The sequence below is a fragment of the Osmerus eperlanus genome, chromosome 1 (assembly GCF_963692335.1).
Source record: "Osmerus eperlanus chromosome 1, fOsmEpe2.1, whole genome shotgun sequence".
NCBI lineage: Eukaryota > Metazoa > Chordata > Actinopteri > Osmeriformes > Osmeridae > Osmerus > Osmerus eperlanus.
Genome location: NC_085018.1, coordinates 25,764,158 through 25,776,896, shown reverse-complemented (window position 1 = coordinate 25,776,896; position 12,739 = coordinate 25,764,158). Strand labels below are relative to the sequence as shown.

Here is a 12,739-nt window from a genome sequence, read left to right as displayed (position 1 = left end):
TAAACGTATTTGTAAACGCATTTTCCAGTGATCCATTCTCCTCGATGCAAAATTGGCAATTAATTATGGACCACTGCTGCTTGGTGATATTGGTGGTTTTCTCCTGTAGATAAAACTGACAGTTTGCAAGATGTTTCTTCCGCACCATGGAACATTCAGCCCCTTGAGTCTTTCACATGTATGCCGAGACCGACTACACGCTGATTGGTTAGTATTACAGCTCAAATTTAAAGCTAAAAGGTTTGTTCTAACCAACTGCCTCTTTCCATTGAGTGATCGGCCGACAAAATTAAACAAAAATTTCTGAGTGGGGCACAGAAAGGTAGTGATGGGGGAAACGAAGACACGAGCCACAATTTGAAACAACCGTGTCATAAGAAGTATCGCTTTTTGTGTTTGATACATCCTCTACATAGTGACATCTGCTGGTCAAGTTATGGTATGGCGACTGTTCCCGCATCACTTAGTTATAGATACTTTAAAGGTCCTGTAAAGCAAATTCCATGATTTGCTTCTCAGTACATTATATGTGTGAAATGAGTTCCTGAAAGCATGTGCAAAGTGCGAAAACTTTGTCGCACTGAAATGTGGAGTTAGACCGTTGAACAGTTTCTCTTCCTTATTCAGCTCAGGTTTTGTAGGCGGAGCCAAAACCCGACCGATCTATGTCAGATCACAGACGGTTGCATTCTGTTACTCAGCTGGTACAATGCAAAGACAAAGTAATTGACACATTAAACACTCAGAGACTGCAGGTATGTGTGACGGTATGTTACAGACGTAGCCACGCTCCGTCACGACAAGGTATCGTTCGCCACTGGCGGGATTCGAACGCTCGACCGCCGACTTGCCAAGCGCGACCACTACCAACTATGCCAAAGAAAAACTAGCTCTTCGTTGACGCGGGTGGCCTGCTACATACCTGAGGAGTGAGTTTCACGGTTTTCACACCGTTACATATGGCTGTTCTGATATCTGCAATTGATTTGGGAGTCAGGTGGCTGAGCGGTTAGGGAATCGGGCTAGTAATCTGAAGGTTGCCAGTTCGATTCCCGGCTGTGCAAAAAATGAAGTTGTGTCCTTGGGCAAGGCACTTCACCCTATTTGCCTCGGGGAATGTCCCTGTAATTACTGTAAGTCGCTCTGGATAAGAGCGTCTGCTAATTGTAAATGTAAAATGTAATTTAGCTAGTGTTGCTGTTGTTGCTAAATTCAATAAATTCGAGGGGGCGGAGCTTCAGCTCCTTCAGGTGACACGCCCCCCCCAGTCTCAAGCAGAGAAGACTGCTGATTTTCTCACGAGCCTAATTTAACATACTTGTCTGTGTTTTTTTTCTTCTTAGAATTTGGATGGGTAGAAACAACACATTCTTCTGTGGTGTGATGAACTTAAAACTAATTTTCAAATCCACTTTACAGGAGTCTCAAACCTTACGTCCCAAATCGCATACTTTTTCTTTTTACTGACTTTTACTTGTAGACTATGTAGCCTACATACTTCATGCAAAACCTTTTTGTGAAACTTTTGTAAAAAATATTTGGTCATTCTTTAGATACTTTTTTTTCAAAAGTTTTTTTTAACACTTACTGTGAAAGGAGAAGGAGAGGAGAGGGGAGAATACATTTACATTACATTTAGTCATTTATCGAACTATCGAACTGGCAACCTTCAGATCAGTAGCTCGATTCCCTAACTGCTCAGCCACCTGACTGGCATTAGTTTATTTATAGATATCAGTAGACCCTCCATCAATTATGAAATAGTAGATGTACTGAATGAAGTTGGAAGGGCGAACTCCCAAGTCAATAAAGAGTAATTGGCAAGTTTATAAACTTGAATACAATTTTACTGATAGATAACCTATATTATATATAGAATAGAGAATCCTACAACAGAGCAGACCAGAGTACAGTAGAGTACAGTAGAGTACAGTAAAGTAAAGTAGGGTCCTCATCAAGTACTCGTATATGTACATAATATGTCATCATATTTAATGTAGGATATGTGGGCCCATTGCCTTTAACGCCAATAGTACTTAAACTGGAATTGTACATATTTGTAGAAACATTAAACCCTGCGGAAAATGTCTTCCTATCGCGGAACTTGGTGACACTGAAACCTGAATGCTTTGCAGACTGTAGGTTCTCACACCGTTACATATGGCTGTTCTGATATCTGCAATTGATTTGGGAGTCAGGTGGCTCAGCGGTTAGGGAATCGTGCTAGTAATCTGAAGGTTGCCAGTTCGATTCCCGGCTGTGCAAAAAATGAAGTTGTGTCCTTGGGCAAGGCACTTCACCCTATTTGCCTCGGGGAATGTCCCTGTAATTACTGTAAGTCGCTCTGGATAAGAGCGTCTGCTAAATGTAAATGTAAAATGTAATTTAGCTAGTGTTGCTGTTGTTGCTAAATTCAATAAATTCGAGGGGGCGGAGCTTCAGCTCCTTCAGGTGACACGCCCCCCCCAGTCTCAAGCAGAGAAGACTGCTGATTTTTTCACGAGCCTAATTTAACATACTTGTCTGTGTTTTTTTTCTTCTTAGAATTTGGATGGGTAGAAACAACACATTCTTCTGTGGTGTGATGAACTTAAAACTAATTTTCAAATCCACTTTACAGGAGTCTCAAACCTTACGTCCCAAATCGCATACTTTTTCTTTTTACTGACTTTTACTTGTAGACTATGTAGCCTACATACTTCATGCAAAACCTTTTTGTGAAACTTTTGTAAAAAATATTTGGTCATTCTTTAGATACTTTTTTTTCAAAAGTTTTTTTTAACACTTACTGTGAAAGGAGAAGGAGAGGAGAGGGGAGAATACATTTACATTACATTTAGTCATTTATCGAACTATCGAACTGGCAACCTTCAGATCAGTAGCTCGATTCCCTAACTGCTCAGCCACCTGACTGGAATTAGTTTATTTATAGATATCAGTAGACCCTCCATCAATTATGAAATAGTAGATGTACTGAATGAAGTTGGAAGGGCGAACTCCCAAGTCAATAAAGAGTAATTGGCAAGTTTATAAACTTGAATACAATTTTACTGATAGATAACCTATATTATATATAGAATAGAGAATCCTACAACAGAGCAGACCAGAGTACAGTAGAGTACAGTAAAGTAAAGTAGGGTCCTCATCAAGTACTCGTATATGTACATAATATGTCATCATATTTAATGTAGGATATGTGGGCCCATTGCCTTTAACGCCAATAGTACTTAAACTGGAATTGTACATATTTGTAGAAACATTAAACCCTGCGGAAAATGTCTTCCTATCGCGGAACTTGGTGACACTGAAACCTGAATGCTTTGCAGACTGTAGGTTCTAGGTCCTGCCACTTCCCACATCAACACACACACACACACAGGTTGTCTGATCCCTTATGTTTGAGAGGATTATCGAAGGGGAGAACCGGGTTATCTGTAACTGGAAACAGTGACTCACACCTGCAGAGTATGTAGGGTTAGGGTTAGAGTATGTAAGGGGGTCCTATACCCAGGAGCAGGCGAGGAGAGGGACACAGGCTCGCACCACTCTGTCAGCATGCAGGAGTTTGATATCATAGTTCTGGGCACAGGGCTGAAGGTAAGACTAACTCACACCTGCTTTTATTGTGTTGCATGTTAGCTTGCAGGATTACGAGTCATCTTGCAGTTCATCCCAGCAGACGCTTTACAAGTTCACCTCCTAGGATACCTGAAGCAGTTTGTTGAGCCACGAAAACACAGACAGGATCTGTGTTTCAATTCATCATCATTTATGCTTTAAAAAAAATATTACATCAAATAAAATATGTGATGGGTCATTGATTCAAACAGAATATAATTTTAATATCTGCTAAATGAATTACATCTTTGTGTTTCAGTATAAGTGATTGAGGATAAATAGTGAGCCAGAGATGTCATTAACATCATAGCTTTGAATGAATCATGAATGAATCACGTGGTTTTTATTTTATTTAAACTCAGCAATCGTGAAATAAGCCCCCCTCTTACAAACTCCACACACACACACACACAATCAGATCCTATCCCTCGGTGAAGACTGCTGTAAGAGAGATTAGCATTGTTGTTGATCATCTGCTATTTTCTTTGCCCCAGGTATACAACTTATTTTTTGTGTTTATTTTTGTTTTCTTATTATACAGAAAGAACTACTTCACTTCTCTCTCTTTCACTCTTCTCTCTTCCTTCTCTGCGGTTCTTGTTCCGTCTCTCTCAGGAATGCATCATCTCTGGCTTGATGACTGTGAGTGGAAAGAGGGTTCTTCACATTGACAGGAACCCTTACTATGGAGGAGAATGCGCCTCCATTTCCCCCTTAGAAGAGGTTTGACACACACACACACACACTGTGTACAAGAGACACGTTCACACACACACACACACACTGTGTACAAGAGACACGTTCACTACACTCACACACGCACACACACACACAAACACTGTGTACAAGAGACACGTTCACACACACACACACACACACTGTGTACAAGAGACACGTTCACACACACACACACTGTGTACAAGAGACACGTTCACACACACACACACGCACACACTGTACAAGAGACACGTTCACACACACGCACACACTGTGTAAAAGAGACACGTTCACACACACACACGCACACACACACGCACTGTGTTTTACAAGCATGCATATGTGCACATGCACACACACTGTGCTGTTGTACAGTATTCACGGTATCTGTATTTGCAGCTCTATAAGAGATTCCAGGTTCCTGGTCCAGTGAAACCAATAGGATGTGGGAGAGACTGGAATGTTGATCTCATCCCCAAGTTTTTTCTTGCCAATGGTGAATACAGCCTATTCTATGTGCTGGGAGCTCCACATGTACCGGTCATTGTAATGGTCATTTTCTTTTAAAAAGTGAACATAAAAGAAGTGATGTGGGGTAAGATTGTGATCCTTGTTTCAGGCGAGCTGGTCAAAATGTTGGTGTTCACAGAAGTGACTCGATACCTCGACTTCAAGGTGGTAGAGGGAAGCTACGTGTACAAAGCAGGAAAACTCTACAAGGTCCCTTCCACCGAGGCCGAGGCAGCTAATTCAGGTGACTCTCCCTCCCCACTGAGGAAGCCATGTTGCATTTACATTACATTTAGTCATTTAGCAGACGTTCTTATCCAGAGCGACTTACAGTAAGTACAGGGACATTCTCCCCGAGGCAAGTAGGGTGAAGTGCCTTGCCCAAGGACACAACGTAATTTTGCACGGCCGGGAATCGAACTGGCAACCTTCATATTACTAGCCCGCTTCCCTAACCGCTCAGCCACCTGACTCCCTGCCCGTGTTGCATTTGTTCATCAACACCGTACAGCAAACACCAAGGGTACCTGACGACTGATGCTGACTGTATGTGTCTCCTCTGGCGTTTCAGACCTCATGGGCATGTTTGACAAGCGACGCTTCCGAAAGCTGCTTCTCTTCATCCTGAACTTTGAGGAGGGCGACCCCCGCACCCACCAGGACATGGACCCCTCCAGCACCAGCATGAGAGACCTGTTCAAACGCTTCGACCTCGGGGCCGACGTCATGGAGTTCACCGGCCACGCTCTGGCCCTACACCGCACCGAGGAGTGAGTGCAGGTCACACATGCAAATAAGCACATACTTACACGTATGAACTCTTGCACTCTATATTCTCAAACACGCATGCAAACATACACAGATACACACACATATTAATTCATGCACTCATACACTTTCTCACACACATATCAACACCTCAAACACACGCATGTGAATACCCACAGGATTACACAAGCACACTTCAGCAATGTCACCTGTTTTTCCCACAGCTACCTAGACCGTCCCTGTGTTGATACCATCAGAAGGATCAAGCTGTACTCTGAGTGTCAGGCCCGACACAACAACAGCCCCTTCCTCTATCCTATATATGGGCTTGGGGAACTACCACAAGGCTTCGCCAGGTGATACTGTAACACACACACACACACACACACACACGATGCTATGTCCACAGCCAGGTGCACCCCCCCAGACACACACACACACTGCTCATGGTCCTCCCCTTACCCCCCTCTCCCCTGTGTGGCTGGCTGACTGACACACACACACACACACACACTGACACACACCCCCCTCTCCCCTGTGTGGCTGGCTGACTGACACACACACACACACACTGACACACACTCCCCTCTCCCCTGTGTGGCAGGCTGACTGACACACACACACACACACTGACACACACTCCCCTCTCCCCTGTGTGGCAGGCTGACTGACACACACACACACACTGACACACACTCCCCTCTCCCCTGTGTGGCTGGCTGACTGACACACACACACACACACTGACACACACTCCCCTCTCCCCTGTGTGGCTGGCTGACTGACACACACACACACACACTGACACACACTCCCCTCTCCCCTGTGTGGCTGGCTGACTGACACACACACACACACACTGACACACACTCCCCTCTCCCCTGTGTGGCTGACTGACACACACACACACACACTGACACACACTCCCCTCTCCCCTGTGTGGCTGGCTGACTGACACACACACACACACACTGACACACACTCCCCTCTCCCCTGTGTGGCTGGCTGACTGACACACACACACACACACACTGACACACACTCCCCTCTCCCCTGTGTGGCTGACTGACACACACACACACACACTGACACACACTCCCCTCTCCCCTGTGTGGCTGGCTGACTGACACACACACACACACACTGACACACACTCCCCTCTCCCCTGTGTGGCTGACTGACACACACACACACTGACACACACTCCCCTCTCCCCTGTGTGGCAGGCTGACTGACACACACACTGACACACACTCCCCTCTCCCCTGTGTGGCTGGCTTACTGACACACACACACTGACACACACTCCCCTCTCCCCTGTGTGGCTGGCTTACTGACACACACACACTGACACACACTCCCCTCTCCCCTGTGTGGCAGGCTGAGTGCAGAGTATGGAGGGACCTGCATTCTGAACAGAGAGGTGGAGCAGATTGTGATGGAAAGTGGGAAAGTGGTTGGAGTGAAATCCGAGGGAGAGGTAAGAAGAACAGAACGACTAAATACACAGTGAGAACAGGCTTGTGTGTGAATAAACTAAGACTATTTTTTCTCTGTGTCTATTTTTTGTCTCCCCCCCTCTCTCTCTCTCTCTCTCTCTCCCTTTCTTTCTCTCTCTCTGCTGGTTTTCTTGTTCTCTCTTGTTCTAGTTGTTCCACTGTAAACAGTTAATTTGTGACCCCAGCTATGTACCCAACCGGGTAAAGAAAGTGGGCCGTGTCATACGGGTCATGTGTCTCCTGAATCATCCAATCAAAAACACCCATGACGCCAGCTCCTGTCAAATCATCATCCCTCAAACACAACTCAACAGGAAATCAGGTGCATTTATGTACTCATGTAGTAAGAGAGGATACATGTTGACAGGCGTCCCGACAGGCTTTGACCCCTTGTCTTACAGACATCTACGTGTGCCTGGTGTCCTACTCTCATAACGTGGCGGCGGATGGGACATACATGGCGGTTGTGAGCACCACCGTAGAGACCAGCAACCCAGAGAAGGAGGTGCAGCCGGCTCTAGAACTCCTGGAGCCCATCATGCAGAAGTATGTTCTAGATCATCATGCAGAAGTAGGTTCCACTCCCGGTTCTAGATCATCATGCAGAAGGAGGTTCCACTCCTGGTTCTAGATCATCATGCAGAAGGAGGTTCCACTCCTGGTTCTAGATCATCATGCAGAAGGAGGTTCCACTCCTGGTTCTAGATCATCATGCAGAAGGAGGTTCCACTCCTGGTTCTAGATCATCATGCAGAAGGAGGTTCCACTTCTGGTTGTAGCACATCATGCAGATGGTTGTTTGTAGAACATGTTCTAGCTCAACAGATCTACCTTACTATGATACTGAAACTGCTGTAAGGCATTTATAACAACCACCTTTCTTCAACATCACAGAACAATTTGTGTATCATCGGTATAATGATAAACATTTGGAATATTAGCTGATAGACAGCTGACGTTACATTTGGAATATTAGCTGATAGACAGCTGACGTTACATCTGGAATATTAGCTGATAGACAGCTGACGTTACATTTGGAATATTAGCTGATAGACAGCTGACGTTACATTTGGAATATTAGCTGATAGACAGCTGACGTTACATCTGGAATATTAGCTGATAGAAGCTGACGTTACATCTGGCCCACAGGTTTGTCTCCGTCGGCAACCTGGTTGTCCCCAATGAAGACGGCAGGAAGAGCCAAGTAAGTCTGTTCAAGGGGTTGTTGTTTCATTCAAGATGTGCAAGGGATTATGGGTTGTGTAGTCTGTGAAGCTGCTGTACTACAACCTCTCTTTCCTTCAGATCTTTGTGTCTCGCTCCTACGATGCCACGTCACACTTCGAAACAGAATGTGAGGATATCAAGGATATATATCGCCGTCTAACAGGGTCCGAGTTCAGCTTCGGTGACCTACGCAGAGAACAGCTCGATGAGAGTGATGAAGACTGAGTGATGCGCTGATATAGTGACCACCCCTTTACTTCCTGTTTCTGAAACTTAGGCTGTGTTCCAGGCCTTCTACATAGCAGTCAGTCATGTCATAGACTGCACTGTTGGACGTTTACATGATATGTGGTTTTGCAAATGAATCTAAAACCAATATAGGTCGACTGTAGACGGCCTGGATCACATCAGCAAATGACTAATAGGCTACCAGGTACACATAATTCCATGTTAGCTTTCATCTAAAACCCTAACAGACGGTGCTGGCATTTTTATTATGCGAATGTGGAGGAAAAGCACACTTTGGACAACAACAAAGATTAATTACATGATTGTTTTGGGAAATAATTGAGGTGCATTTTATCTGGGCTCACAGATGATTTTGTTACAACTTGATTGCATTGCCAGTGACTGAGACAGTTCCATTGCAACTAGGTCAGAAGAAGCACTGCACAGAATCACAGCAAGAAATATCTGCACTCACAAAATGGAGGTGTTTCCTTCACCGTGTATGTAATATAAGGAATCTGAGGCTAATGTGTATATGGTGTCTTCTTGGAGAGAAGTTGTTTTAACTGTTAACTTCTATCAGATCTGCAAAGGTTAACTGACTTTTGCTTGGAAGCAGCTCTTAGATTTCGCAGCATGCTCTACTTTGTAACTGTTGACCACATTATTGTCGCATTTGTCGTCATTGCAACTGGAGTAATGTCCATCTGTATTTCTTTCCCAATAAATGTCTCAATTTGTATGACTTGTGTGGGGTTGCATGTCCCAGTGTGCCTGCAGTGTGTGGCTGAGGACAAGATGATTATGGATTAATCAGACGTGTACACGGAGGGATTAGTGGATACCCTTATCCAGCAGATTATCTCTGAGAAGGCCAAAGACGTTTGAAAGATGTTGAATACTGTGTACGACTGCATTCTTAGGCAGACAGAGGGGTAGAAGGTTCTCGGAGGGGAGGGAGGGAGACAGGCACACAGACAGACAGGCATAGAGAAATTAAAGAATCTTACTGAAGGGCAATCCCAAATCCCTTGGGAGGCATCCATCCATAACATTACAAACATTTATTTAAGGAAATAATTATTGAAATATTTTTCTCGTTACTTCTCCCTCTCAGTTAGTTCATGTTAGTGCTGCGATCCATAATTAGCTGATGTAGGGAAGACTTGTGATTATGATTAACCACTGATTATGATCATATTATACTCAACATAGGAACATGTACAAAGTCACACTATGATTGTTTATTGCTTTGGTGGCATCAACATACATTAAATAAATACTATGTATTGAATGTATTCTACATTTGCAACGAGTCACATTTAAACATGGACTATTAAACGCTTTAATCAGATCCAACTCCTTTTCCAATTCCTCAAGAGCTACCATCCTGTAGGATTTAATTCCTAACCCTAATCCAGCATACAGCTTTCTTACACTTCGCTGGTTGATGAGCTCAATCATGTTCGTTACAACTGGGGTGGGAGTGAAGTCCTAGAGCAGGGTAGATCCTAAAAGGGTTTGACAGCTCTGGCTTAAACCTTCCCTTTCGATTTTCTCTGATATAGTTTTACTCCACCCTACACGTCCGTCCGTCCGTCCGTCCCTCCCTCCCCCTCCCCCTCTCCCTCCCCCTCCCCCTCTCCCTCTCTCCCTCTCTCCCCCTCCCTCACACACACGACCATCCATTGGAGTCAATCAATTTGACCAGAACAAGGCTTGACCTGTGTCTGATCTGGCAAAAAAAAAAAGACTGTTAGATCCATCAGATCCACTACACAAAACTCAAGGTCACTTCCTGTTGTTGTTATTCCAGTTCAGTGCTGACAGGGATTGGAATCAAACCTGCAGCAGTCACTCTCCGCTCACTAGTCAGGAAGTTGAAGGTTGCACACGCATTTGCCTGAACAGAGGAGAGAAGGAACACTATGAGGTCATATTATTAGACAATATTATTCTAGCAAATGCTGCACAGCTGTGTGTGTTCGTTCTCACGTGGCGAGGGTGTCGACCTACCGTGTCTTGCACCTCCACAGCGATGCCTTTAGCCTTCATTAAGGCGAGGACTTTGGGATCCACCCTCTCACTTCGTCCCCCTGTGCCCAGGACAAGGATCTCTGTGTGCAACAGAAGACTAAATATAGCAAATTCAAAAAGAAAATAATACAATAGAGTAGCATCTCTAGATTGGGAGGAGTGAATAGTTACTGAAACATTGCCATCGTACTACACCCAAGTACGAAAGTATCAAAAGATTCAAAGTATCTTAATGTTATAAATGATAACGAATAAACGTAGATGTCTCACCGATCCGAGGCTCTAGCATGTGAAAAAGAGCCACGCTCTCCACTGTGATGTCCTTGTGGCTGCCCACCTGCAGAGGGGGAGAGACAGAGGAAACTCACTGGAGGTAACAAGTACTGAGCCCCCCCCTGTACGCCCTGGTCACACGTGACTGTTTTACATTTTTACATTACATTTAGTCATTTAGCAGATGCTCTTATCCAGAGCGACTTACAGTAAGTACAGGGACATTCCCCCCGAGGCAAGTAGGGTGAAGTGCCTTGCCCAAGGATACAACGTTATTTGGCACAGCCGGGAATCGAACTGGCAACCTTCGGATTACTAGCCCGATTCCCTAACCGCTCAGCCCTGACTCCCTGTTTGCCCACGTCCAACCAGGGCCGTAGCCAGAATAATATTTTTGGGTAGGCCTAGAAGAATTTGGATAGGCATCTTTTCCGTTTTTTTTTATTTATTTACTTTGCGATGTGCACCCGGTGCATAATTTTTCGAAGATATTTTCGTTTTTGGGTAGGCCTTAGAACAAATTGGGTAGGCCTGTGCCTACCCAGGCCTACGCCCCTGCGTCCAACATCCTCAAGTCCACAAACAACACCATTCTGGGCCTGGATCTCCAACAACAACAACAACACCGTCTACAGAGAGGAAGTCAAGGTCTTGACAACATGTTGCCTGGACGACAGCCTCTCTCTCAGCTTCCTGAGGACAATCAGGATGTTTGGCTTGTTTAACAAAACTATCATCAACTCCCACAGGTGCAGGCAAAACACCATATTTATAATTATTCAGACTACATTTTGGGGGGCCACAAGGTGGGTCCAAGCTTATGTCACAGGCTTGTTGACCCTTTTTTATTGCCAGTGTTTTAAACTAACATTCTTCTTTTACGCCACTACGTAGCTGTTGCTTGGTGTCACAAGAATGTCGTTGTCCAGAATGACCTTGTGTTATACAGTGCACATGATAATACATGTTTTTTGACACTATGCCGATTAAAGAACTCGTTCCTTACGTTCCACTGCAGGATGGCTGGCGGCAGCAAGGCGCACGGCCCAAACACACGGTTGCCGTCGATGTTAAAACCTCTGGGACTGTAACTGTGGATCATGGCTCCACTGCCCGGCTCCTTCTGCATGACTGAGACTGTCGTCCGTTGGTACAGTTCATCGTCACTAGGTCCAAGTCTGTGAGCTCGGGCGAGAAAGGGGCTGTGGGGGATTGGGAACATCCAAAGTTATCGTAGCTTAATATAATTCATAACCTAATGGTGAAGTACGTTTACCCCTTCCTATCTATGAAGGTGTTTTATGGACGTTGAGTGTTCGTTTCTGGTACGCGTAGATAGGCAAGCTTACTTGACTTATCAGGCAAACGCCATACTATAGGAACTCTAGGAACGCTATAAGAAATTAACCTAGTTAAGTTAACACATATTACTTAAGATGATTTAATTATGTACGAATAATCCTTGACAACAATGCATGGTTAGCAGTTAGACAATGTACTTAGAGGACAAGGATGTCAAATTCTTTACTACAGCAGCTTGTAATTTAGCCAGAAAATTGGTGGTAAATGGTAAAGTACAGAACAGTACGAGAAACACAGCGTCAATACCTTGTGTAAGCAGGGAATGCGCGAGAGTTAAGCCGGAGACCTTGTACAGATCTCTGGATAAACAACCTCGCACACATCGGAGTAGCCATGATCGCCACAAGAGCACCAAGTAGGACAGAATTAAGTGTAGCACAAGACACAAGTGGGGTTTCCGATAGTCAGAACAGGAATTCCCGATCAGCGAATTGGTGATCTTAAGCTGCTGTTTGACTTGGTGGAAAGTAAAACACATTCCAAGACAGAAGGACCACGTG

General features: G+C 44.7%; 2 protein-coding genes across 2 annotated transcripts; one reads left to right on the top strand and one right to left on the bottom strand.

Moving 5' to 3' along the window:
* Positions 1 to 3,495: 3,495 nt before the first annotated feature.
* On the top strand, positions 3,496 to 9,307 carry zgc:112334 (uncharacterized protein LOC619199 homolog). Its single transcript, XM_062473203.1, has 11 exons — positions 3,496 to 3,597; positions 4,234 to 4,341; positions 4,735 to 4,831; positions 4,955 to 5,089; positions 5,417 to 5,615; positions 5,838 to 5,969; positions 6,994 to 7,093; positions 7,263 to 7,434; positions 7,514 to 7,658; positions 8,262 to 8,316; positions 8,418 to 9,307. The coding sequence occupies exons 1-11, from the start codon at positions 3,556 to 3,558 to the stop codon at positions 8,562 to 8,564; spliced, it is 1,332 nt and encodes a 443-aa protein (XP_062329187.1). The 5' UTR covers positions 3,496 to 3,555; the 3' UTR covers positions 8,565 to 9,307.
* An 885-nt stretch (positions 9,308 to 10,192) lies between these two features.
* Positions 10,193 to 12,643, bottom strand: ndufaf3 (NADH:ubiquinone oxidoreductase complex assembly factor). The gene is made up of 5 exons (XM_062473194.1): positions 12,486 to 12,643; positions 11,884 to 12,079; positions 10,875 to 10,941; positions 10,584 to 10,684; positions 10,193 to 10,470 (listed from the first exon to the last, which is right to left on the bottom strand). The coding sequence occupies exons 1-5, from the start codon at positions 12,572 to 12,574 to the stop codon at positions 10,375 to 10,377; spliced, it is 549 nt and encodes a 182-aa protein (XP_062329178.1). The 5' UTR covers positions 12,575 to 12,643; the 3' UTR covers positions 10,193 to 10,374.
* Between the last annotated feature and the right edge of the window lie 96 nt (positions 12,644 to 12,739).

Bases quoted from the DNA above. Each gene is read 5' to 3' on its own strand.
- ndufaf3 (XM_062473194.1), bottom strand. From the start codon at position 12,574: ATGGCTACTCCGATGTGTGCGAGGTTGTTTATCCAGAGATCTGTACAA. The intron at 12,080-12,485 runs GTATTGACGCTG...AATCCCCCACAG, and splicing joins GCATTCCCTGCTTACACAAG to CCCCTTTCTCGCCCGAGCTC. The intron at 10,942-11,883 runs GTAAGGAACGAG...CCCCCTCTGCAG, and splicing joins CAGCCATCCTGCAGTGGAAC to GTGGGCAGCCACAAGGACAT.
- zgc:112334 (XM_062473203.1), top strand. From the start codon at position 3,556: ATGCAGGAGTTTGATATCATAGTTCTGGGCACAGGGCTGAAG. The intron at 4,832-4,954 runs GTGAATACAGCC...TCCTTGTTTCAG, and splicing joins CAAGTTTTTTCTTGCCAATG to GCGAGCTGGTCAAAATGTTG. The intron at 5,090-5,416 runs GTGACTCTCCCT...CTGGCGTTTCAG, and splicing joins GGCCGAGGCAGCTAATTCAG to ACCTCATGGGCATGTTTGAC.